The sequence below is a fragment of the Mustela nivalis genome (assembly GCF_964662115.1).
Source record: "Mustela nivalis genome assembly, chromosome: 9".
In the NCBI taxonomy this organism is placed as follows: domain Eukaryota; kingdom Metazoa; phylum Chordata; class Mammalia; order Carnivora; family Mustelidae; genus Mustela; species Mustela nivalis.
In genome coordinates, this window is record NC_139028.1 from 58,555,335 (window position 1) to 58,582,011 (window position 26,677).

A 26,677-nucleotide genomic window follows, 5' to 3' on the forward strand; every position below is an offset into this window, starting at 1 on the left:
TTTATCCTGGAGCCTCCACAGAGCTGCTATGGAGGTGTAAGCAGAGCAGTGGAATGATCTGGGCATAGGAGATTTTTCATCTGGCATAACCTACAGAGCCAATATCATCGAGTGGTTGTACCCATGGGCCAAATTCAACCCCTCGGTTAGGATGATGGCTCCACCAATCAGAAGCCACGTAACTTTGGGCAGTATACTTAAACTCCCAATTTCCCATCTGTAATTTGTAGATAAGCATAGTACCTATATTACATAATTGAAGTAAGGATTAAAATATTGTTAGATAGAACATTAATGAAAGTAAGTACTCACTACTCAGCTGCTACTAATAACAGTATATTGGCTCTTATTGTAAAACCATTGTTAATATTACAAATTATTAGTCATTGGTATTAACCATGGCTAACCTTACTTTCCTGCTTACTCTATAATATCATCACCATTATAGTCAGTCATGGGGATGGGTTGGAGGTGAAGGGCCAGAGGGCACAGAGGCTAGGTGACAGTCACCATACATCCTCAACCAAATTACACCAGAACAGTGCTTTGGGTCAAAAGCTAGGATTCGGTCAATTTAGGGAGTTATAATCAGCCTTTTTTAAAAAAAAAAAAAAGCAAAAGAGAATGAAATAGGAAATATCAGAACTTCATGTAGGAACTTCAGTTTTGTGAATCTTATTTCCATTTTATATATATAAACACACACATTCATGTACATAAGTATATATATCCAGTCACCTTATAAGATGCTTTTCAAACTATGGATTGCAGGCAAAAGGTTTTACACATCCTGGCATAGGGAGTATTATCACTGGTCTTCTGCCCAGCCCTGCCCCTCAGGCATTCAGAGGACCAACTGTCATCTTGTCGGCCAGTGCCGGGAAGCCGAATGTTAAGAAACCAGAGCTCAGAACCCTCAGTTTGGGTCCCAGTAAGGTGATTTGATTTCTGTGGATCCTAGCTCAGGCTCTTTGTCCCAGAAATGATTTCCAGGGGTATTTTGAGAACTAGGTCTCCAAAAGTATCACTTCTACATCTTGATTGGCTCTAGTTGCAACCCATGGCATGGTCGGTCTACTAATGTTGGCTTGGTTACTAATGCACCCTGTGGCCTTGGCTCTGGGTCACTGTTGCCCCATGTATAAAATGGGAATGAAAATAGTTGTCTTATGCACTTTATGGTTATTATGGGGCACCAATAAAATCACAAATGTTTGCACTTTTTTAGTATAATGGAAAACATGTAGAAGGAAGTCTACAGTAGACACTTGGGATCCATGATAAATCCCAAAGACACCAAGTGATAGCATCAGACATTCTTTGGCTGAGTAAACGGCTTTCCAGGTTAGGACATTTGGACCCATCTGAATGGGTCAAGAGAGTTCTTTAACGAGATGAACAGAGTTTGTTCTGGAATGCAGGCTGAGCCTTGCCCTGGAGAGGGCCTTTGGGATCTTGGTAGGGAAGAGATACATGCTAAGTGCTCACCCCAGTGCCTAAGTATGGTCATCCGTTTCATAAATTCTTAAGTAGCCTCTGCTCTGTGTCAGGCCCTGTCCCGGTTGGGGACATGCTGGGAACAAATACATGATTACTATGTAGAGAGATTATGGAAATCAGTGTGCTCTGGTCTTTTTTGTTGACTTCCTTGATACCCATCGCTGGAAGAGAGGCTGAGGTGTCCTCGTGGTGGGCAGGCAGAGGCTGAGGTGTCTTCATAGTGGACGGGCAGAGCCGCAGAAGGGGACCAGATTCATCATCAAAGGCCCTGGGTGCAGGGGCCCCTATGCTACTAACATGGGTGTGGCAGCGGAACGGTGCCCTCCCCTCCCCAAGTCTTAAGTCCCTCCTCCACAGCCTTTCAGGGCCAATCAGGTGCGAGACAGACCAGGGTATTGCCTCTGCCTCCTGGGGCCCGAGCTCACACCTTTTCTGCCCTTTCTTTGGTTCCCTGGCTCCAGACCGCTCGGCCCTGAGTGCCGCGAGGACCCTGTTCGTGGATGTGGAGGAGCGCGGGCCGGAGGCCATGGACGTGAAGGAGAGAAAGCCGTACCGCTCGCTGACGCGGCGCCGCGACGCCGAGCGCCGCTACACCAGCTCGTCCGCAGACAGCGAGGAGGGCAAAGCTCCACAGAAGTCCTACAGCTCCAGCGAGACCCTGAAGGCCTATGACCAGGATGCCCGCCTGGCCTATGGCGGCCGCGTCAAGGACATGGTGCCGCAGGAGGCCGAGGAGTTCTGCCGCGCAGGTGAGGGCGACAGGGGCGGGGCCGGGGGCAGGTGTGCACCTGGCGCGTGGGCACGCGGGCACGTGAGCAGGCGGGAGGGCGGGACGCAGGCCAGCGCCGGGCCTCGGCTCCTTCGGCTCCTGGATCTGGTCAGAGCCTGCCGGTAACTCATTCTTAGCTTGTTCATCTTCACGCTGTTGGCATAAAGAGGTGGTAAGGAGCAGGGGTTGAGTTCGGCACCGCCACCGGCTCTTCGGGCCTCAGTCCTCACCTGTTAGACGGGCTGGAGTCGTCTCCCGCTGCTGAAGAGCGGCGTGGTGGAAGTGGTAAGCAGACATCAAGTACATACATGGATACATGTATGTATCCATTCAACAAAAGAATCACCTTCCTTGCAGCAAGCACTGTCCTAACCTTGGGAGGAACACGTTCCTGAGACAGACCTAACATCCTGGCACCTGTCTCCTCTCCTTCACTTCCTGAGTATAGTAGTCACCAAAGCCTGTCCCAAATACCTTTCAAATCCGTCCCTCTTCTTCACACCCTCAGCCAAGTGTCCCAGTTCAGACCACTGTCATCTCTCCGGGAGGGTTGACCACCACCCCTTTCACCTGGTACTGCCCGCTTTGGGCCATTCTGTGCACTGCAGCTAGAGTGAAGTCGGCAATGACTCCCCATTGCCCTCAATCTGAGCTCCTTTACCCGGCATAAGGGAATTTCCCCCATCCGTTTTTCTCCCTATACTCTTTCATCCCCTACCTCTCCACACCCTCCCACTAGGGCTCCAGCCCTGCAGACCCACTCATCATCCCCACGAGCACCGTGGTATTTCTTCCCTACCCTGGTGCATCAGTGATTGCTATTCTTCTGCCGAAAGAGCTGTGAGCCTTCTCTGATGCCTGACCGGCTGCTACCAATGGCCGATTCTGCTCCACCTGCTCCCCCTCCAGCCAGGATTAGCCAGGCTGTGTGCTGTGTAGTTTAGATCTGTTTTGGCATTGTTACCTAATCCTTACAACAATGCCAGACTGAATCATTTGCCCCAGATCTCAAAGGTAAGAGGAACTGGTCTCACGTACACACAGCCCCTCTGAGAGCCTGGCACGCAACCGGCCTCTTCCATAGGACCAAATTACGTGAGAGCCGACCTGTCAGGAAGGCTGCCTCTAAGGCTTGAAAGAGGAAAGGTCTTCAACTCTTGTCTGGTTTGTGGTTTAGAGCTCAGACTGGCAAGTGACAGATCTGGATTTGGATACTGGATCTGCCCTTTTGACTAGCCTCAGCTTCCTCACCTGGGCAGTGGGTTACCCGTGAAGCCTCCTAATAGTTTGTGCTCATGAGGATTAATGAGGATTGTAATTAAAGCCCTTGACATAGTGCCTGGCATGGAGCAGATGCTTCATAAAGACCACCTACCATTAATTGCCCACTCTGGGTGTCAAGGAGGGGAAGGGACAAACTGGTATCAAAGCTTTCTTCCAGCTCTCTTCTGCTTGTGCTTGCTAGAGCTCAGCCAACCCCGACCAGCCCCGTTTGGCCTACGAGTCACCCTAGCACATGAGTCTGCATGGAGGAGCCCCCTCATCTTTATCAATAATAAGTCAGAAGCATCCCCATCTCACAGGCAGGCATGACCATGACACTCGACAAAGTACTTCCCTATCCATTACCTCCCTAGATCCTTAAAAATTCTGTGAGGGTAGCAGATCCTAGGTTATTGTCTCCATTCTAAAGAGAAGAACTTTGAGGCTCAGGTGATTGATCCAGCCCAAGATGGCACAACTTGATGTTGAGAGGGGTAGTACGTCTACCTGTGCCTGGGATCTCAGGACAGAGGCCAAAAGGATGTAAAGTGAACAGATCATAAGGACTTCTCACATCTGATGAACTAAATTTCCTAAACTCCCACCTCGGGAGGTGGCGGGGAGGATGTTAGGCTGGCTCACAGGGATCAGGGAGCCTTTAGAGTCAGCCCTCATGAGATGTCTCAGCTCATTCATACTCCTGCTGAGTCTGGCTGCCTAAAAGGGCATGGAGGGCAAGCAAGCCACATGGAAATGGATGCAGCCTGGGCTGTTTATTTCACATTGTTCTGATGTGTGGCTGGCCTCCCTTGAGAGGGCCAGCCCATCAAGGCGGGAATATGAGCTGGGGTTGGGGAGGGGAACGAGACTGGAGGAGAAGGGAGAGCAGTGAGAGGTAAATGGGGCAAGCAGAGCGAATGGTGTGCAGAGAGAGTGGGATGCAGACTGAGGGGATTTAGGACCCAATTGCAAGTTTCTTCTACTTACAAGGAGAACACAAAGGGAGCGAAGGGCCCATAGCGGGAAATTCAGAATATTTAACATCCGTCTGACCCCTGCCCTGACCAATCCTGAGTGTCTGCCTGGCCACTGAGCAGAGCCCGGTGGTCCCTGCTCTGCTGTATCACGGGGAGGCTGGGCATTGTTTCTAAGGAAGGGGCTGGAGTAACAGAGCAGAGGCAGCGGGCAGCGGGCAGAGGGCAGGAGGATGCTCGGGCATTAATTGCAGTACGCACCATATAGAACTGTTCCATGACTATAGCCTCACATTAAGGCTGCAGCAGCATGGACCACCTGAGCTCCAGGCTTGGGGCACCCGTCGTCCCACTGTAGCTCTCATTTCAGTAGCAGCCCAGGTGGTGTCTGCTTTCCTCCTTCCCTCTCTATCCATTCACCAACATCCTGCCAGACTTTGTGTCTCTTTTCTTACAACTTTCACTGAACACCCACTCTGTGCCAGGACAGAGGTGCTGCTCCCAGAGCCTCCTGGGACCCTCCGGAGCACAGAGCTGATTTGCAGAGTGATCCCCGTGACTATGGGCAGAGCTCTCCCAGCTGGCTCCCCCTCCTCCCTCTCTGGCAGGTCCCCTCCATGACCAGTGGAGGAGACCTACTCACTTGCCTTTGAAGACTTTCCTATTCAGCCCTCGCCCTGGCTATAGGAATCCTTCCAAGTCTGAACATCTCTTCTTCCTCTGTTCTCCAAGTTCACTTTCATCAGCAGACCTCTCCTCTGAGCGCCCGCTCTCTGCCTCCGTGTTCCCAGGACATTCTCTGTGGATCTCCCCACTTTGGACTTCAACCCTTAATCATGGTTTTGGTTGTATCTGCCCCACTTGCTATGAAATCTGGCACCACACCCTACTCATTGTGTGTTGCTGAAGGCCACAGCCAGCTGGAATTGGTTTGGATGTGAGTGCTACCTGATTAGAAGGCCATTTCCCAGATCATTGGTTTAATTGGGATATGACGGTTGGTGCCTTTGTTCACCCCTCTTTCTCATCCCCAAAATACTCATGGGAATATTAGAAATATGGGAGAAGCTGTCCTTGAATGGACATTGAATGAACATTCAGATGTAACATGGATACTGTGTTTCCCATGGAAGGGGAAATGTTACTCAAATACAAATCGCCAGGTGAACTCCCCTCACCTGTGTCTTCCCTGGCCTCAGTCCTGGACATCTCCAGGCCTTCCTGAGCCCTCCAGTCCTCTCAGCAGCCCAGCTCTGGCTGTGCACTAGGCTCCCTGGATTACTTCAAAGCCTTCAGATTCCTGCCACAGTCCCAGCCCCACATGGCTTGAGGAAGCGGAAGGCAGATCCCATGGCCTGCGTGAGGCCCACTTTTCTCTGCCAGTGCCCATCTTCCTTGTCATGCTCCAGGCTTTCCTGGCCTGGCAGAAAGGACCTTTGGGTCCCAGGGCAGCCATCTGCATCCCCTCAACTAGACATCTGCCCTCCTCAGGAGTGCAGCTTTCTGCCAGGTCCTCCCTGGACTGGACATCAGTTTAACAGACATCTCTTGAGCCCGTACTGAGTGCTGGGCAGGGGCATTTAGGAATGAGTCTGACATGGTCTCTGTATCCACTGTGGGCAGCAGCAGCGGAAGGGTCAGGCCCATGACCCTACTGTGTGGGACGCCTGGGGCCAAGGCCTCTTGGAGGGAGCTTGACTGCAAGAAGCAATGACTGCCTCGCAAGGTATAGGTGTTAAGGGCGACTTCACAAGGGAGGTGCTGTGCGAGGTAGGCCTTAAAGGATGGGGAGGGGTTGGGCTGATGGGGGAGGGGCAGAGAAGCCATTTAGGCAGAGAGGCCTGTGCGGGGAACACCATGCTAGCTCCAAAGACAACAGTGAATCCGTGTTGAGGGGTCCGGTTTCTGGCGGGATGACCCTAACCAAGTTCATCTGCCTTTCCTCCCAGGAGCCAACTTCAGCCTGCGGGAGCTGGGGCTGGGAGAGGTGACACCCCCTCATGGGACCCTGTACCGGACAGACATAGGCCTCCCGCACTGCGGCTACTCCATGGGGGCCAGCTCCGACGCTGACATGGAGGCTGACACCGTGCTGTCCCCCGAGCACCCCGTGCGGCTGTGGGGCCGGAGCACACGATCGGGGCGCAGCTCCTGCCTGTCCAGCCGAGCCAACTCCAACCTCACGCTCACCGACACGGAGCACGAGAACACCGAGACTGGTGAGTGGCCTGCGTGCCCCATGCCAGGCGCCTGGATCTTGAGGCCAGGCTTTTCATGATGATATTGATTTTCTGCTCCATTGCAGGGGCTTGGGTGACATTGGTGAAAGATTGCTTTGCTCTCAGGGGTCAGAAGTCAGAGCCTTTGCACAGTCACATGAAATACCCACCCGCTGGTGACACGCCAGAGACTGGGTCACTGTTCTTCATTTTCAGATCAGGGGGAGCCTAAGGCCCGGGGCGGTTACTTGCAAGGTGCCTCTGTATGGGGGAGCAGCGGTAACCAGTCCCCAGTGGCTTGTTGTCCGTCATGTCAGCCGTGTCTGGTCCTGCCCGAATTCTGCTCAGTCTTCAGCCTCCAGGGGCTCCGCGGTCCTGGGCAGTTGCCATAGGTGCGCCCTGCCCCAGGGTCTTATGCTGGTCAAAGCACGGCCTTCAACAGAATCTGTCACATCAGGGTCACAAAACTTGAGGGGTTACTCCTGCTTTCCCTTGATCTCAGCTGCAGATCTGAGGACACACACGCTGTGGACTCTAGCCCCGTCTCACCCTGCAGCCCTTCTTCCAAAGCCCGAGTGATGCTGTGGGAAAAGAAGGCAGCTAGTTCACATGCCTCCTTTTTCAGGTGAAAGGAAGGGAACCTGGTTTCAGAATTTGCCTCCTTCCTTTTGGGACCTTGTTAACAGGTGTCCGAGGAGCTCTAGGGTTAGACACAGCCCTGCGGGGCGCTACTCAAGCAATCTCCCTTCTCTGGGGCTTTGTTCCCCGCCATGCTCCAGGCAGTTCTGTGGACACAGGGCAGAACTGAGGAGCCACCTGCTGGGTCTAGCAACCAAGTCCTGTGGGGGTGGCAGAGACCAGGGACAGCCTCTCTGCCCAGGGGAGGAGAGGGCTTTTGTTTCTCAGAAGTCTGATGAGGGGGGTCTGCTGGTGCTCCTGTACCAGAGTGAGAAGGGCAATGTGAGTGAAAACTGGGCCAAGCCAGGCACCGGTGCCCCCTACTGGTTTCCAGCTCCAAATGCAGGCTCTTGGTGATCGCTGTCCAGGATCCCCCAGACTCAGGGTGGGGACCATGTCAGAGGCGAAGGTTAAGGCAGTTTATTCTTTGAAAAGGAGGCTCTAGCTGGGTTAGGCATAGCACAATCCCAGATTTGGAGTCAGGCAGGAGCCCAGGGAAAGTCAGAGTCAGGTGGGAAATTTATTTCCCGAAAGAGTCAGGTACAGCAGAGTTCCAAATACCCATTCCACCATCTCTCCCGGAGAGCTTGGAGGTTTCCTAGGGAAACTGTGCACCTGTCTGAGGGGTAGAGGAGAAGCAGTGCCTAGATGCTGGCTTGGCATTGTCTCCCTCCCTTGGCCCCCAACCAGCCCTGTGAGTGGGCCAGTGACCTAAGTACCTGAAGAAGATACCCCCCTCTGCAATGACAAGCCATCCACTGTCCTTCATCCACCTTCTCATTAAGGCCCAAGCCAAGCCAGCAGCCCCTTCTCCCACCACTCCCACCATGTGCTGAACCAGAGCAGGGACTTGATGTGTAAGGCCTGTACAGAGAAAATGGTCTCTGATTAGGAGGCTGGAAACCTCAGTTCCATCACTGCCCTGGGGTGTGCCACTGGATAAGTTGGATCCTTTCTCTGGACCTCCATTTCTTCAACTATAAAATAAGCAGTTTCAACCAAATCTGCATTTCCTGTATCTTAGAATGTTAGTAGTGCTTAGGTTGGTGAGGGGATGACAATAAGAAAGCACTCTGTGGTCAAATAATGTGAGAAACACTACGTTGAATGAATTCAAACCAATTTCTTTACTGCAGGACTTGTCAGAGCCTTTAATCTTTTAAAATGTGCATGCTAATGGGTAAACCACCAAGGAGCGATAGAGGCCGCATTCCCCCAGTTGATTGGAGCATGGAACCCTTTGTTCTCAGAGTGTCTGATGGGTTCAGTGTTCGGATGAACACCTTTGGGAATAACTGGGCTGGATGACCTGCAGGCCTTTCTGGATGTGGGGTTCTGGGACCCGAGGTGCTTGCATTCAGATGAAGGTGCACAAGAAGGAAAGGATAGTAGTGACACTGTCAGTGAGCAGCTGCTGCTGAATGGTAGACCCCAAGCACAGTGCTGGTGCTCTAGTTCTCCTATTTCATCACTCCCCCCACCACAACGCCCCTTTGAAGTAGGTTTTTTTAGTCCCCTTTGCACAGAATAAGGAAACTGCACCAAGGGATTAAGATACCTGCCAGTCACACAGCTAGCAAGATAGGATTTGAACTCAGGTCTGTATGGCTCCAGAATCTTTCTTCTCATAGTCCTGGTGCCAGTGCATTCCCTCTGCAGCAAAAGGCTAAGGTTGTTTGTCCTTTTGAAGGCTTCTTGCCAAGGTGACAAATGATCATTTTTCCACAAAGTCATGACAGAGTGAGGTGCACACCGCCCACATTATTGTGTATTCCCTGAGAGCTGAATTACAACCGAATTAAGCCTCTGTTGGGTGATAATGACAGAGTCAAGGAGCCTGAAAAGCTTCAGCCTTTGATAACGGGGACGGGAAATGGCTGCCTGCTTCCTCTGGCCAGGCCGCCTCCTCCTTCTGATCGTTCGTTTCGATACTGGCTGCAGCCCTTAGTCCTCACTGTACTCAGGGCAGACAAGCAGGTTAAGGTGGGCAGATGAGCCTCACAAAGACCCCCTGGCCTCCACAGCCCCTCCAGGCCCAGACTCCCCGAGCCCAGACACCCACAGATGCCCATGTTCCTGTCCACCTGCCCAGAGGTGGGAAGCTATACTCACAGCTGTGTCCTACTTGGGTCCAGCTAGTGACAGGAAATCGTACTGGCAGTGCATGTGCCATAGGAATGACTCCCTTTTATCTGCAGAGGAGGTCGACAGCATTCTTGTTCACACCGTTGTCTCTCCAACTTGCAGCTGAGGGGCCCGGGAGGTGACGATGGAAAGAGCTGGAGCCAGGCCCTTCGCAGGAGTCTGGTTCTGTCCTGGCTGCTCTCCCTCCCTTCTCCCTGGCCCTCTCATCTCTATCTTCCTCTCCTGCCCTCCTCTCTTTGTCTTGCATTCCTCTCCAGCCCCAGTTCTTCTTCTTTGACGAGAACTCAGGTCTTGCTACCAGAACAGGGCTCTGTCACACTGGGTGCACTGGCCAGCCCCTCACTGTGTGGCTGCTCTTTGGGAGTACAGGGGAGCCACACTGAGGGCCTGCTTGTGTCAAGCCACTGCTCACTTGCGATTGCCATTAATCCTCATGACGATGCCATGGCATTCCCATCTCCCATATGGGAAAACTGAGGCTCCACAAAGGTCGGCTGACTTGGCAGAAACTATGTGGGTGCTTAAGTCAGCAGGTCAGTTTAGCCATTGGGAAGTCAGATCTCCCAATCCTATAATCTGAGTGCTTTGCCCAGCTCCACTTGAATCAGTAAGTGCTGGATTCTCAAATATGTGACCAAGTTCTCTGAGATCCTTACCAAAGGTGGAATGCAAAGTAACCCACAGCGACTTCCAGCCACGGGAAGGAACGTCCATTCTGCCTCCCCGCTCGGCCTTGCATTAGTCAATAGTAATTGTCAACAGTATTGATAGTGGTGGAGGCTTTTGCTGAGGTCACAGTGATGCTGCACGCAGCTGCCATCAATAATAACTTTTATGGGGTCCATTAAAGGCAATTTCTGCCCCTGAAGGTTAATGTCAGCAGCTTTTATGTCACTGCTTAATATCTAAAATAAATACAGGATTGACTGGGTAACGGAAACACAAATCTTCCATCCCAGGGCCATCAGGCAGAGCCAGCCCTCGGGCCTCTCCTGCTGAGGTGGGGCCAGCAAGCTAAGGGACAACAAGATGTTGGCGTCAAGCCAGGAACACAGTTGGTGCTCAATAAATGTTTTTTCACAAAGCAATGGTTATGGTCCGAGCTCCATTCCCAACCACTGGGTCACAGCGTCTCTGTTGTAGATTCCTGTTGACATTTGTTCTCCATCTATTCCAAGCTCCCTCGGTGTGCTGGGCATTATTCTGGAATCAGGAGCCTGGATGAATAGCAGGGAGGTGGAGACATGACAGACATCCCTGTGTCTCTGTCTGCAGTGGAGGGATAGCAGGCACCATGGCTGGGTCAAAAGAGCAGTGGCTCTGGAGTCTAGTGAGGAGACCCGGCCTCATAGCCTCGCAGTGCCACGTTCGGCTCTGAAACCTTGGGTGAGTCCCCCGTCCTCCCCAAGTCACAGTTCCCTCATTTCTGAAACAACACAGATGTGGTTACTAGGGACGGAGAGGAAGGGGATGGAGAGTTGCTGTTTAATGGATGCAGAGTTTCGGTTAGGGATGTTGCAGAAATTCTGCAAAGGAAGAGTCTGATGGCCATACTGCAGTGTGAATGTACTTAATGCCACTGAGTTGTATACTTAGCCCTGGTTTAAAGGGTTATATGTGTTTTACCACAATAATAATTAAAAAAACAAAACAAAACAGAAAAAGCATATCATCTTTCCTTGACGTGTTGCTATGAGCCTGTGCTACAACATAGTGAAGCATGTGGGGAAGCATGTGAAGCGTGTGGTCTGTGTTGGTCCTTAATTGATGCTAGCTCTTAATATTAATTTTTCAAGGAGCTGTAGCATGATGGTGAAAGTAGCCATTGGTTTTACCCTGAGGGTACAAAGGCTCATTCCTTCTTTCCACTCACGTTATGCACCTGGGCTTGAAGGCCAAGTAGGATTTCACTGAGCATCAAGGCTCTGAGAGAGACGTTCCCAGCACAGGCAATTGCACAAGCCGGGGCTTAGAGACGTGTGAAGAGGCATGGTAGATCTGGGGAATAGTGAGAATTTACTCTGTGCTTTAATCCCAGAGGCAAACTGAGAAATGCATCCAGAAAAGAGACGATGAAACAGAATCACGGTTACCCCCAAATTATCACGCAGTCTAGGTGTCAAAAGGGAAATTATTGGTTAACCTAATTAGGCAGCCAAATTGCTTATTCAGAGTCAGAAGATTAGGTGAGCATCTCCAAAGCACAGTGAGAAAGAAGCTCATTACCAGTTTAACTCAATTTATCCTCCACCCTCCCTGGCTCCATGCTCATGAGACATGGTTTAAAAAATCTATAAGAATATCTATCATTAATTCCCTAAGTGGCCAGAATACGGCAGCTACCCAGCCATCTTGTAGGATAGGAAGCCGGGCCCCCTTGGCTTGAGGAGGGATTAGACATCCACATTTGACTTCTCTTCCCATGAGCTGGCCCACGCCCCCTCCCAGGAATGCAGAGGAATTAGGGATAAGACTCTCAGACTGGGCAGCAAAATGAGGGCTGTAAGGCCCTGAGTTCCACAAAGGATTAGAAAGGGCCTATTAGAGAATTTGGGAATCTGAGAATCAAGGAGCTAGAAGCCCCTTAGGGACATCAAGCCCATTGACTCAACCTTTCCTCAGTTTCTGGACAAGGAAACAAATTCAGAGGGGCTAGGTGACTTCCTGAAGTTTGCACAGCTAATAATAAATGGTGGCACCAGGGTTTGAGTCCAAATCTGCCTCTCTCCAGTGCCCATTATCTTTCCTGACCACTGCATTCTACAGTTTGCTCTGTTTTATAGAAACTTTTTTGTTAGTTCAACATGTACCATATATATATAAAATCTGGGAGGTGATTCTCAATGTTTCCAGAACATAAAATTCTTCGTCAGGATTGGAAGCTTGCAGGAAAGACAGAATTCATAACCCTTTAGAGCTGATTTGGAGCTGGAGATCATACCGGGCCATTCTCAGATTGTGAGGTCCTGGAGAAAAGACATTTTAAGTAGGATCATAGAAGTTTAAGAGAAAAATTCCAACCAGAAGAAGTACTGGCCCCCTGGGCTTTGAGGGGTAGAAAAGACTGACAGGTAAAAAGGGACAAGAAAGGGTGTTCTGACAAGGCATGAAGATGGACAATGAGTCTGGCAGATAGGGGTACAACTAGGAATATGGGGACAGTGTGCTCAGAGGGAGGGCTGGAAAGTTAGCAGGATCACCCGTCATTTAACAGTGGTTTATTGAGCACCTACCACATTTCCAGGCACTGTTTTAGATCTTGGGGTTCCAGCATGATCAAAACAGGCAAAACTACCCATTCCGCAGTGAGGAGACTGACAATCAACAAGTATGAAAACTACATGATGCAGGATGTTTCCGGATGACAGGTGTTACAGAAAAGGGGACAGGGAATTTCAGGGTGAGAGCAAGGCTGCAGTTCTCAGTATGGTGGCCAAACAAAGCTTCTCTAAGAAGATGATATCTGAGGCATGGGAGTGAGTGGTGAGGACGTCTGGAAGAGACACGGTCCTGGCAGAAGGAAAAACAGGTTCAAGAGCCTTGAGGCAGAAGTGTGTCTGGCTTGTTTGAAAAGCAACGAGACCATTGTGGTTAGAGTAGGGGAGGAGGTCAAAGAGTTGACGTGGGGCAGGGCATTGCATGAGCAAACGCGGGAGGGTCCTGAGCTGAGGAGTGACAGGTTCTGACAAATGCTATCACAGGAACATTCTGGAAGCTATGTTGAGTTAGACCCTGGTGGGCTACTATTATTATTGCTATAATCTGGGAGAAAGAGAATGGGGACTCAGACAAAGAGGAAGGTTGCAGGCAGTGAAGACGGGATCTGGGCCTGAAGAAGGGAGCAAGTGACCTCTTCCCTGGTCTACCCAGGGCCTTGTGGCAGTGAGGAGGACCTCCATACTCAGGCTCTGTGACTAAGATGGGCTCCTTCCTCTCATGCCACATCCCATGCTTTTTCATGGCCTTGGTCATGAACCACATCCTTTGCTCATTCTTCATACCACATTCCAAGTTTCTAACCTTGCTTCCTGACTCCCACTCCCAGCTTTGCCCTATCCCCTCATGAGATTTGTGACACCATTTTTTCTTTTCTTTCTTTCTTTTTTTTTTTTTGGTTATAATTTTGGCTTTCCTTCACCCATTAATTCCAGCCCTTCCTTCTGCCAGACTGCCTTGGTAAAGTCTAACACAGGGCCTCCTCTCCCTAACATCACATCTGCTAGAATTACCTGTGATCTAGAAGCTAGTATCTGACAGCCACTAACACTGTTGTTCTTGGGAGTTCCTTGTAAAAGGACTTTAAGAAGTCCTGGCCCAGTTAAAATGTGCCCCAGTCCGCTCCCCACCCCTCCCCGGCTGTGCTCTGTTGCTCTCCCTGGTGGGCAGAGCATGCTAATACAAGAGCACCTGGCTTCTGACTTGGGAAGAGGAAAAGAGATAGGGAGATTCAAAGCTATGCTAAATTAAGATAGATTGCATTCTTGAAACTAGGTTAGGACCTGCTGTGTGCAGAGAGGTTCAGCAAACCACAGTTCTGCTTTCAATTTGAGCCAACACGATTTTCAATTCAATGGAAGCAATGATGTGCACAATGACAAACGTCCTACGAGAAGATGTTTTCCAGGCATTTTTTTTCCCCACCAGTAAGTTCAGCTTTGTCTGGGGAGAATGGCTCAAGGAGTAGTTGGTGGTGGGAAAAGAGCTCCCTGCCCACAGGAGCCTAGTTCCAGGGCCAGGGTGTGCGGAGCCCGGGGACAAATTTGGTGTCAGTTTTAGGCTCTGTCACCAGTCCCGGTATGACCTTGAACCTCTCACTTCTCCCCTTTGGGCATTAGTTTCCCCAACAGCCAGATGGGGTTTTGGGAATCTCAGGCAGCAAGATGACTTGGAAGAAGAACGGTCTTTGGAGTTGAACTCGGAATCCCAGCTTAGCCACTCAGCAACTGGATGGTTTGGGGCAACCTACCGAGTCTCACTGAGCCTTGGTTTCTTCACCTGTAAAATGGGAACAAATGAGTGCTGAGCTCCCAAAGTTGTAACAAGCCTGCAAGGAAACTGTATGCATGAAAGAAACAGCACAGTGTGTTCCAAATTGTGGGTCATGACTGATCTTTAAATAAAAGGTGGGGCTCCTCACCAGCAATTAGAATTATAGTAGCAAAGAGAACAGAGAAGAGGAGAACACAGTTCATAACGCATAGTAAGGTCAGTTGTTTTGTGAATTTTTAATTTAATTCTGCTTTACACACAGCATTGGTAGGAGGTTAACCCATACAATATTTTTCTTATTGAGGAGTTGAGTGAGAAAGACATAAGTTTAAAAGATGGTACCAGGCACGTAGCAGGACTTTGTACGTGTCGATTCCTCTCCTTCAAGAACCCCTCAGCTTAAAGAGCCCACGATTCATGATGTCAGAGTCTTGTCCCAAAACTGTTGACATTGTATTTGGGGGGCTCCTTTACTGAGAACGAGTACAGATTTGGCAGGGCTTCGTGATTCAGTGGGGTTCAGGGATCAGATTGGCTTGCCCAGTGTCACATAGCTTGTATAGTGACAGCTGGCATCCCTGGTCTGTAGATCCCAGCCATTTTTCCTGTGAAAATGGCCAACAGGGTGGCTCATATGCCCTGGGGTTGCTATGAGCTGTGAGGACAGCAGGGAAAGCTGGCCCCCAGATGGGAAGAGCTGACTCAGGAAGCCCCAGGGGGCTGGAAGGGTCATCCCTGAATCCACAGGGCCCTCTGGGTCTCTGCTCAGCACAGAGGCAACTGGAGAGGAACCCCAGACAACAACATGTCGAGTGAAATTTGGCTTCCCCCAACTCGTGGATCTTGATTACAAATTCAATTACACACTAATCAAGCCAGGCAGATGGACCACAGTATAGAAATGGCTTTCTTTCCTTTGACTTCAGGCTGGAGAGAAGCCTGTGGAACAAAGCAGGGGAAGGGCTCCTGGGAGTTCATGGAGGCCTGATACATGAAGCACAGAGCAGAGTTTAACCGCGGCCACTCCTAGGATGCGGAACTGGTCTCTGCAAACCCCACCACGTACCTCTAGGGAAGCGGTCTCAGAGGAGGCCAGACTCTCCCCCAAACTCCTCCCAAATTGGAAGGCTCAGCTTCTTGTGACAGTGGGAGAGCAGCAGTGGCCAAAAAAAAAAAAAAAAGGCACTAAACTAGCAGCCAGAAGCCTCAGGTCTGATTCTGGCTGTGTGCACTATTCAAGAAACAGCATGGCCAAGCAAATGGGACATGAGAAGAGAAGAGAGAAAAGCTAGCCTCCGTCATGGTGGAGGACAGTTCAAAACTACCTGCTCAAGAGCTCAGCCTTTCTCTCCTGAAGGCTGGAAGGAACCACAGAAAACATCTCAACAGGAGAGATCAAAGGGGGCAAATTGCCTCAGACAGCACTCGGGTGGAATGATGGACCTCCCAAAATTCATATGCTGACGCTCCAAGCCCTGCTGTGAGGGTATTTGGAGGTGGAGCTTTGGGGCGGTAATTAGGGTTAGACGAGGTCATGAAGGTGAGACCCTTCGTAGGAAGAGTGAGACGTTGCTCTCTCTATAAGAGTGTGCTGAGGGAGATCCATGGGAGCTCACGGTGGGAGGGCAGCCCTCACCAGAACCTCACCGTGCTGGCACCCTCCTTTCTGTCGCTTAAGCCACCCAGTCTGTGGCGTTTTGTTATGGCAGCCCAGGCTGACAAAGACAGCCTTCAAAAGCTTCAGGAACTTGCCAGCCGGGAAGTCACAAAGCTGGTACCTCACACGGGACTGTCAAAATCCTGACCTCTTAACCCTGCCCGTTGCCTCACAGAGACAGACCTGCAAAACTATCTGGGTTCCTGACTGCCAGTGACTTGGTGGGTTAAAAAGGGGCCGATAGGGTGCCTGGGTGGCTCAGTGGGTTAAGCTGCTGCCTTCGGCTCAGGTCATGATCTCAAGGTCCTTGGATTGAGTCCCGCATCGGGCTCTCTGCTCAGCAGGGAGCCTGCTTCCCTTTCTCTCTCTGCCTGCCTCTCTGCCTACTTGTGATCTCTGTCTGTCAAATAAAATCTTTAAAAAAATTTTTTTAAAAAAAGGCAAGACCATCGCCTCCACAATAACAAAACAGAAACAAAACCCTTGATGTTTCACGCTTGGAGACACTGGCTCCGAAGTCAGACAGCCCTTTGGCTTCCTCGCTGTGTCACACTGTGTTACACAAGCAAGCTTCTGAAACTTTCCGTGCCTCAATGTCCTCACCTGCACAATGGGCATCATTCTCCTCCCTGCCTCATAGAGTGGTTATGAGAATTAAATGAGCTCAGAGACTGAAGCTCATGGAATCGTGCCTGGCACTCAGAAAGGTCTGTGTGAGCTTACACTGTTGTTGTTAACCGTGCAGCACTCTGGGAATGACAGAGTGTTTTCTCATCTTGTTGAACATTTGCAACAACCTTGGGGGCAGATAACTCCGTCGTCCTTGTTTTGGAAGTGCTCTAAGATCACGGGGCTGCAAAGTGGTGGGATGGAATCCAGTCCCAGGCCCCTCTGACCCCACACCCACACACTGCCGTCCATAACGGGAACGGGCGGCTGGTCAGCCTGTCTCTCTCTGCCAATAAGGGCCCCCCAGCCACCAAGGCCTGATTTGCCTCCGGCCAGTTGCTCCCAGGCTGTTCGGTAAGAAAGATCTCAGCCCAGGCTATCTGTTCAAGAAGCAACTTCCCTTCAGATAAGGAGGTGAATCCTTTATGTTCCAAACAATGAAGAGGACTTTCGCCTCCACTACCCAGCTCTGAAATTAGTTTCCTGTGTTCAGCTTTGTCGGACCTTGGCTACAAAACAAATTGCTTTTCTGAATGTGCCTCCAAAAAGGAAATAATCATATGGAACAAGCCCAGTTTCAAGTGTGGTATAAACAAAGGGTGAGTGTTTGCCATTCTAGCTGCTTGTAAAGACGGAAGAGGGAGGAGAGAGTGGCCATCCTGGGCGAGAAGTGGGCTGTGAAAATGCAGAGGAAACTCTTGGATAGGAACCAAATGGGCTAAGTCAGAAGGCAGACAACACATCAGAAGTGAGACGCCCCAGGCATCTCTCTGCTCCTGCAGCCTCACTTGGTCACAAAAAAAGAGAGAGACTGCTCAAGTCCAGAGGATTTACCCTTCTTTCTGTGTGCATCTACAACTTTCCATCATTCATTACCTCAGCCCTAGAGTTAGCAGCGCTGAAAGATGCATTTTATTTGGAGAAAATATGTCATTTTTTTTCCCCAGCTAGATTTTAAAAGCTCTTCAAAAATCTGCTGTGGCACTGGGCCATTATTACTCACATTTAGGGAGTGTGTAATAGCTCACAATGTCCTTTAATACCCAACATTTCATAAATTATCACATTATCTCCCTGGTCCCAGCACCTGAGCCTATACCCTGACTTTGAACCCTGACAATGGACGTTCAAACTTGGAGCCCACGTGTGAGAAATGGGGGGGGGAGGCAGTGCCCAAAGCTCAGTGAGTCATTAGAAGGACTCACGGGGCTAAGCATATAGTGGGACCCATGGCTGAGGTTTATTACAGCAGAAGGATACAAAGCAAACCAACAAAGAGAAAAGGAGCTGAGGGCGAAGTCCAGAGGAAACCAGGCACGAGCTCCCAAGCATTCTCTCCCAGCAGGGTCACACAAGGTGAGTACCCAGCAATAAGTAGTAATGACATGCAAAGCACAGTCTACCGAGAAGCTCGAGAGCCATCCTGTGCCCAGGGATTTTATCAGATGGCTGGCCGCATCGCTGCCTTCTGCCTAGCTTGTGCCCAGATTCTAGCCTCTCAGAAGGAAAGGCTGCCGTTACTTGTCCACGCAGTGTAGGCACCGTAAAGCCACTCTTACCCTTTAGGGAAGTTTTAATGTCAGGTCCGGACCTGTTTACCAGTCATGTTCCCAGACTCCTGCCTAGGGACAGCCTTGACAGCACACCTTTCTCAGCCTCTGGTGCTGACTGTCCTGCGTGAGCCGCGTATAACTCGGGAGTCACCCTAGCAGACGACCCAGTGTAGACTTCTCAGGACAGCTTTGTAGCCCTTCGCTCTTTCTCTTTCATGTCGTAACACTCAGAGTGTGATTACCCACGTCATGAGACCTTGCTTAACCAAGAAAGTTAACTACTACGGCAACATGAGAGAAGAGAAAATGACCTGATGGATCTTCTGCAGGAAAAGAGACACGTGTTTAAATGCTGTCACAGTGGGCCTGGGGCCAGGGCTCTTTGGTCTGCAGTTGGATAGATGAGCTGGGGGTGGGGGGAGGGTTGTGGTGAAGCCGCATGCACAGCCGTAAGCACCCACATCACATGCTGGGCGGCCCGCTGGTGCCCCACGAATGCCATGGGGAAGCTGGTGTGGGCTCTAACCCGGAACTCTGGGTATGAGGAAGAGTGGCATGGACCCAGGCAGTATCCTGCAGAGTATTATGTGAGTGCCGGGAATGACCCTGGGTGGCCAGGAGAAGAAACCGTGCCGGAATAAAATGATTCCCAGGACCCCTATGGTGCCGAGCATCTGCCCAGCAAGAGCTGGACTCTCCTTCTCAGGAAGGAGAGTGGCCATCACAGTGGCCTCACACTACCTACCCATCCTGGAACACTGTTTTCAGGAATTCCAACGGCAATAATAATAATGCTCAGGGTCCTGGGGCCAGGATTCCTGCTTGATTCAGAAACAGGCTAGGGGAGAAAGCTTTACCTGGTGGTCGTGTGTAGAAAAGTCCCAGACCCCCTTCTACTAGGGCAGGGAAAAATCAAAATATCTTTAATGCCTTCCAGCCAGAAACCACCAGAAGTTGCCCACTAGTGAGTGAGTGGGGTTTGTGGACTCCTTCCAGTGAGAACAAAGGCACAACCTGGGGAGCCTTTGGGGGTCCCAGCAGAGGGTGTGAGAAGGAATATACAGGGTTTGGCCCCATGTCAGGTGATTTGGGGTTGGGTTCAAGGAAGAGCGCTTTGCTCTGGATTGGCTACTGTCAGGTGGCAGAGGTAACTGTGCCTTGGTGTCTTATATCTTATATAGAACCCAGAAAGAATGAAGTCAGGTCAAGTGGTAACTGCCAGAGCAGCAGCCGTGACCCACAGTATCCCGGATCGGGGGGACGCTCAGTCATTTTGTGGCTTGGTTTGGACAGAGTTCCAGTTTCGTTGGAGTTAGAGGCATGATCACGGAGTGGTTTTTGTCTTAGTCTGTTCCAGTCAGAGCCCCCATCAGAAGCAGATATGTGAGATTGTCCAACAGGAGAGAGCCACGCTGGCTCCTGGCTGCCGGGGACTGCTTTGTGCTTTTCTCCTTCTCGTCCCAAATCAAGAGACAAGGGAACAGACCCACAATACCAGGATGGCGGCTTGCTTCCAGAGCCTTCAGTGACCTGTGTCCATGGTAAATCTCAGTATCTCAGGAAGATAATAATGAAAATTATTTAATACTCAGCACAATTATATGAAGCAAGTACTATTAAATACTTATTTAAAAATATGGCTCAAGAAATAATACACGTTGTTTATGTAGTCCTTGTTATTGGTCGTGGAAACATGAGCCTCTTTACCTAATCTCATTTCAGCCTCTTAATATCTCTGTAAGGTTGGCATTTTGTTTTTGGCAGATTAGGAAATAGAGGCCTGGACAGGGTAAGTGGCTTACCTTGAGGACACCTAGGTAAGAAATGGTGAGGGCTGAATTCAAATGTGGATCTGCCAACTCCCAAACCTATGGATTTCCCTTGTCGTAGGCCTCATTGACACATGGCTACCTACGGCAGTGACAGAGATGACTTTCCAAGCTATGGCGGAGACTGATCTTAGTCCAAAGAGCATGATAGCTCTGGAACTCATCTGAAGGATGTTTACAGATGGGCAGTGGGGGGAAGTGAGGGGTCAAGACCACAGAGTGGCACAGGCCACCCACACCCAGACCCCAGCAGAGTATGGCGGTTCCTGAGAGCTGCTGTCATGGGCCCAGCAACGGGAGCTCCTCCTGGCATCCCCCAAGAGGGACGATCTATTTCGGGGATGAGGGAGGTGAGCTGGATCTATTTTTTTTTTTTAATTCTTGCACAGTTGGCAGATTAATATGAAAAGGAGCTGCCTATTATCAATTAACTTCGTATTCCACCACGATGATGTCTTAATGAAACTCGTATGTATACCTCAGAAGCTGGGGTGGGAGTTTGAAGTAGGAGTGATGGTTCACCTTGCCATCCCCTTCAGAGGGACAGCATTGTTTGACTGGGGGAGGGAGATGAATTTGAAGACCTGCTGAAGTTGTTGCCTTGGCCAGAGGCATCATTTTTCCTTCAGTAGTCCATTTTGTATTTATCTAGCAAGCTTTTCACAGATCTTTGTAGCTGTAGGCAAGACCATGGTTCTTTCATCTGTTTTAGTATAATCAGGGCCTGGTCCATGAGCTTGGGCAAATAGGGATAGCTTAGAACACTTTGTACAGCATTTGGGGGCCAATCACACCCATGTTTTGGAGGATTAGACTGAGGCCCAGAAAGCAAACAGGAAAGGGCTCTAACACTTACCGGATGCTCTGTTGGTTTCCTAGGGCTATTGTAACAAAACACCACTAAGCAGAGCCTTGAAACAGAAGGAACGTATTGCCTTGCAGTCCTGGAGGTTAGAGGGCTGAGATCAAAGTATGGACAGAGCCACGTTCCCACTGAAATGTGCAAGAGCGTCTTTCCTGGTGTCTTCCTAGTTTCTGATGGGTTGCTGGTGATCATTGGCACTCCTTGGCTTGCCACGACAGGAAGGCAGTCCCTGTCTTCTTTGATACCTGGTGTTCTCTCTATACGTCTCTGTCTTCGCATAGCCGTCTTCAGCTAAGAAGATCAGTCGTGGTGAATTAGAGGCCCAGCCTAAGCCATCATCTTAACTCATTCCATCTGTAATGACCCTATTTCCCCATCCTGGGATGCTCAGAGTTAGGACTTCATCTTAGATGGTTCAGGCTACCCTCCCAAAATACCCCAGAATGGATGGCTCACACAATATACACTTACTTCACACATTTTTGGAGGCTGGGAAGTCCAAGACCAAGGCGCCAGCAGATTCAAGTGTCTTGTTAGATGGTGCCTTCTTGCTGTGTCCTCACATGGCAGAGGGGTGAGGGAGCTCTTGGGGGTCCATTTTATAAGGGCATTCATTCCCTTCTTGAGGGCCGCTGACCTAATTACCTCCCAAAGCTCCACCCCTGAAACTATCGCATTGGAAGCTAGCACTACAACCTATGAATTTTAGGGGGACACAAACATTCTGTTTATAGGAGACTTCAATTTCTCTGGTTCAGGTGGGGTAGCTAATTCAATCGTGACAGATGTTTATGCGGTGCTAGGCACTTGACACCCTTCGACCCCACTGCCCCTCAGCAACCTGGCTCCTAAGTGAATTTGGATTCTTCGTGCCCTAGGAATGGTAAAGAGGAGAAACTGTTCTAGTCTGAATGCCATACCAATTGTGACTCTCCATGCTGAATTCTAGGGCTCCTAAGGCCTAACTCCAACTTCCCTCTCTCTCCATGGCACATAACACCTCACAGCTTGAGCCAGAGGGGTCAGAACACCAAATTTTAAGCCTCATCTAAGCAGGTGAGCCCCTTCACTAGAGATGTGGGAGCCATAGAGAAGATCCCCACCTGAGACGACATGGTGACTAGGGGACTTTGCCGTTAATAGCAGGGAGTGCGTGTGCAAATGTGTGTGTGTTGTGTTCAAGGACTCTGCTAAGTGGCTGGTTGGAGCATGGGGGGCGGGGTAGGAACGCGTGTATGTGTGGGATTGTCAGTGAAAAGGACAGATCTACTTGATGGTGGGTAAGTACAACCATACACATGGTGACACATGTGTCACGGTGTTAGCAGGGGAATTAACATGCCACCGCCTGGGGGAACACGTGAACAGGAGTGAACAGGTTTGCCTGCACGTGGAGTATGTCCATGTGAGCGAGGGAGTGGGTGGGATTTCTGCCAGATCCCTGCTGTAGTTTAGAATCAGCCAGCAGCCAGAGGTGAAGCCTTTCCTTCTAGAAAGATGGGTAAGAAATGCTTTGGGGACCTTTTTTTATTTGGGAAAAAAAAGAGAAAGAGAGAGAGAGGCATCATCCAGTTAGTGGTAGTTAATTAGGAACAGATCCCAGGGAAGCTGCGTGTGCCGCAGCACCGATAAATCACTCATTAACTGTCCATGGCTGCCTGTCTCCAAGTCGGGCTTCTCTGTAGCTGGAGCTCAGTGGCGCCCAGGCCAGGGCCTTCCCACTGTAGAGGAGTCAGATGGGAAGGGACGGTGTATATCCCAGACCCTGGCCTGTCCGTGTCCCCAGGAGGCGCTACATAGGAGAAAGGGTGGAGCCCCCCATTCACTGGTTCATGGACTCAAGGCCAAGTTTCTATGCATCCCCTTCCCTCCACCATTCCCCAGGACCCTTCATCTCTCACCATTCTGGGTTGATTCAGACTCCAGTTCAAGTGTTCCTGGTCACAGCCTCTACTGCAGCCTTGCACATGCGTGTTAGAGCTGATGCTGTGTGTCTCCTTGTGTCTCACATAGAAGAGAGCAGGGGGTGGGTACTCAGCACACAAATTCTTGCTTGACCCACCCCTGCCAATTTAGTTACCAAAGTAATACCCCGGCAATATTTTAAAGTATTAAATTTAGCTAAAACCACCATAGACTTTCCCATAGGACGGGGGCAGGGAAGTAACTGCTCAAAGGGTTCAGAGGTCTTGTGGGGTGATAAAATGTTCCAGAGTGAATAGTAGTAAAGGTTGTACAACATTGGGAATGTACAAAATGCCACTGAATCATACACCTTAAAATGGTTACAATGGGAAATTTTGTGTTATGTATTTTTCTATAATAAAAAAGTACTTAAAAAAGAAAAAAAAACACCAACCTAGAGCACCTTATTCATCCATTCCTTCAACACACTGATGGAGTCCATCTGTAGGATGAAGCCCCAGGAGATACAGAAGTGTTTGGGAATGGGACATGCAGATAGACATGCCGCCAACGGACGTTTCCTCTTTTAATACAGTGTAAAACAGGGGAAGTTGCCATATTTGCCCTTACTTTATACGTGAGCAAGGAATCACAAAGGCAAGGGGCTTGCCCAGAGTCACAGAGCTCCTAAGTGAGGGAAGAGGGTATAAGCCAGATTCTATCTGCTACACAGCCCATCCTGCTTCCAGCACTGTGTGTTTCCTCTGAGGTTCAGGGCCAGTGCTCACAAGTTACCTTGGGAATAATAGCTGACGACTGAAGAGCCCATGTGGACAGCAAACCAGATATTGCCATGGACAATTCCTCCACCAGCTCCTCCGATTAAAGGCTACCATCTCTCCTCCCTCAAATCCCTGCCTTCTGGGCTGCCCGCCCCCCCGCACCCACCAACCATACTCCATCCGCAGTACTGCCGACAGACATGCTGATCTTTCTAATCTGATTAGCTGCATGCTCCTTAGAGATGTTTGTGTCGGCTCCCTGTCCACCTTGCTAAGCAGTAATTTCAGGAAACTGACTTTCCAATGACATTCTTTAGGTTTCTGTTTACTTTTTAAAATACGTAGAATCAATCCAAATCTCACAGTCTCTGCTTTTGTACTTAACAGAAATGTGTTGAAAAACTTAAGGGATAATTACTGAGTATTTTCCCAATGTATAAAAAGATACTTGGTCAAATGAGGTCATTCTTTAACTGGTTGAGGTGTGGGGTACGGGGTGGGGGGCGGAACTGGGTCTCAGAATTAGAACACTTTGGTTTAGGGAGCTTAGGGATCCCCATCTTTGGGGCCAAATCCAGATGTTGCTCTGGAAGCATGAAGTTCAAAGACGGTAGGATTATGGGTTGATGGAAAACTGGCAAAAATATGTCCCCTGGTGTCCTTCCTCCAGACACTGAGACATAAACCAGGATCTCTTGTAGTTTGGGTTGGCATCCATACAGAGATATTTCAGAGAGATGAATCACAGGTTAATCTTGCCTCTGGAGTCAAATAGAGATAAAGAAGAGCAGTCCACTGCAGTGGGGGCGAGGAAGGTACAGGGGTGGTTATTCTAAGCTACTTTCTATTGACTCCAGATCTCATGTTCCTTTCCCTAGGCTGCTTTGTTCATTCATCCATTCCTGCATTCATTTGTCCATCAAATGTTTATGGAGAACATGATAATTCTAGGTCCTGTTTTAGTGACTATAGATGGAAATCAGATTTCTGTAGTAATCAGTATAGGTTAATTTATGTTGCAGTAACAAACAACCCTCATATCTTGGTAGCTTAACAGAGTTTCTTTCTCATGTTGTGTATTCAGTGTGCATCAGGGCTGTGGGGAAAGGGTTTCTTCCACACCATCTCTCAAAACCCAGGCTGAGCAAGGCTCCACCATCTTGTAGCTGCACTCTCTGGAGCCAGTGGCCTTTGTGGTTGCTTTTGACAACCCGACGTGGGCGTATGTCCTCACCTAACTGCAAGGGAGCAGGGATGTGTGCTCCTCCTATGTGCCCAGAAACAGAAGACAACCAGATTGGTAAGCACCAGAGAATAAAAAGGGCTGGCGTATGAACATAGTTGAATACCTGCCCTTGAGATGTTTCCATCCAGTAGAAGAGATTAGCAGGTGGACCTAACAGCTGAAGAAGTAGAGAGTGTGCTGGAGAGGGGGAGGGGAGTTGTGATGTGAGATCTGAGAAGGCAGAGCCATGCACTGGAATCTTTCAGGGTGGAGGTGTGGGGCTGCGGGCAGTCTCGCCACAGCACACCATAGCGTTCATACATGCACGTACTGTGTGTTGGCTAAAGTGTATGGGGGGTGGTTTGGGTGACAAGAGGCAAGTTCAGATAAGCTGGGCCTTGGGCAGCACCTGTAGGTATTTGAACCTTATTCTGCAAAGGAGGGAAAGCCATGGAAGGGCTTTCGCTAAGAAAGTGTTTGTGTTTTGGAAAGATCACCCTGGATTCCACACAAAGGAGAGAGAGTGGCAGATGGTGCCACACAAAATCAGAGTCATGGTCACAGGGACAAACTTGAGAGGTACATAGGCAGAAGGACTGCTAAGATTTGGTGACCTGATAAATGTCACCTGTGGGAGAAGAAATGGCTAGAATCTGGTGACCCCATTTTTGCTTGGGGTAATTGTGGGTGCAGTAAGGAAATGCTGGAGCACATGAGGGGGCAAAGTTAAGAAGCTGAGTGTTAGATATTGCCGAGCTTGAAGAGCCTCTGGAACCTCCAAGTCAAGACGCCCCTATCACTCTCGGATATTAGGGCCTGATGCTTCAGAGAAAGTCTAAGTGCTCTTAGAATTTAGTACTTAGGTACTCTTCCTACCCCTCTGGAGTATGTCATAAATTAGAGGTGGGAGTAACCTATGCTGAGAATAGTTCTTTCCTCCATGGATCTCAAATTACACACCTCTTGGTACCAGAATTGCTTTTTAAATTGCTTCAATCTCTGTGCTTTCAAAATAGAATCATTTCCTGCTGATCACCTTTCCAAGACCCAGTTCCTTGGGCTGAGGGGAGTCCCTGTTTTCTGGCTTTCTGCAGCCCAGATTGTGGTCCCTACCAAGCTGCTGTCATTGTCCAGACCCTGAGTCCCCAGAGGGCTGGCCCACGTTCATCTGGCTAGGCACCCAGGTGCTCAGTGAATGTGTCATGAGCAAATGAATAAATTAACTCTAAACTATTCAAATCTGTTAGGTCCCTTGTGAAAATATAAATAGTACTTCCATTTTCCACAAGCCTTTGATAAATTACAACTCACCAAATTAAAATAAACATTTGTTTTACCTTCCACCACCAGGTCTCTGGAGGATTTGACACCTTTTCATCTTCAAAGTGCTTTTAAAAAAAGAACTGGCTTCCCCCAAAGGCCCCTTTTTAGAAGTGGTAGATTGTAAATAGATACTGAAAAGTCTTAATATTCAGAAGTGAAGATAGTCAGAGAAGCTTCTCCAGGTTAAAAAAAAGGGGGGGGGGGATTGTTTCTTTAACTTTTTTTTTTTTTTTAAGTATCTTTATTGTACCAAAGGCTTTGTTAAGGGTTTTCAGTATCTATTATCAATTTTTCTCAATAGTCTTCTGAGGTAAGTACTCTCATTTTTACTT

The 26,677-nt window shown here is 49.5% G+C and overlaps 1 protein-coding gene across 1 annotated transcript in view; it reads left to right on the forward strand.

Moving 5' to 3' along the window:
• Positions 1 to 26,677, forward strand: part of TENM4 (teneurin transmembrane protein 4) — a 753,030-nt gene that overhangs the window by 374,113 nt on the left and 352,240 nt on the right. The window contains exons 4-5 of the mRNA XM_082749583.1: positions 1,962 to 2,249; positions 6,456 to 6,725. Of these exons, the coding sequence (XP_082605709.1) occupies positions 1,962 to 2,249; positions 6,456 to 6,725 (558 nt within the window). The remainder of the gene's footprint in view (positions 1 to 1,961; positions 2,250 to 6,455; positions 6,726 to 26,677) is intronic.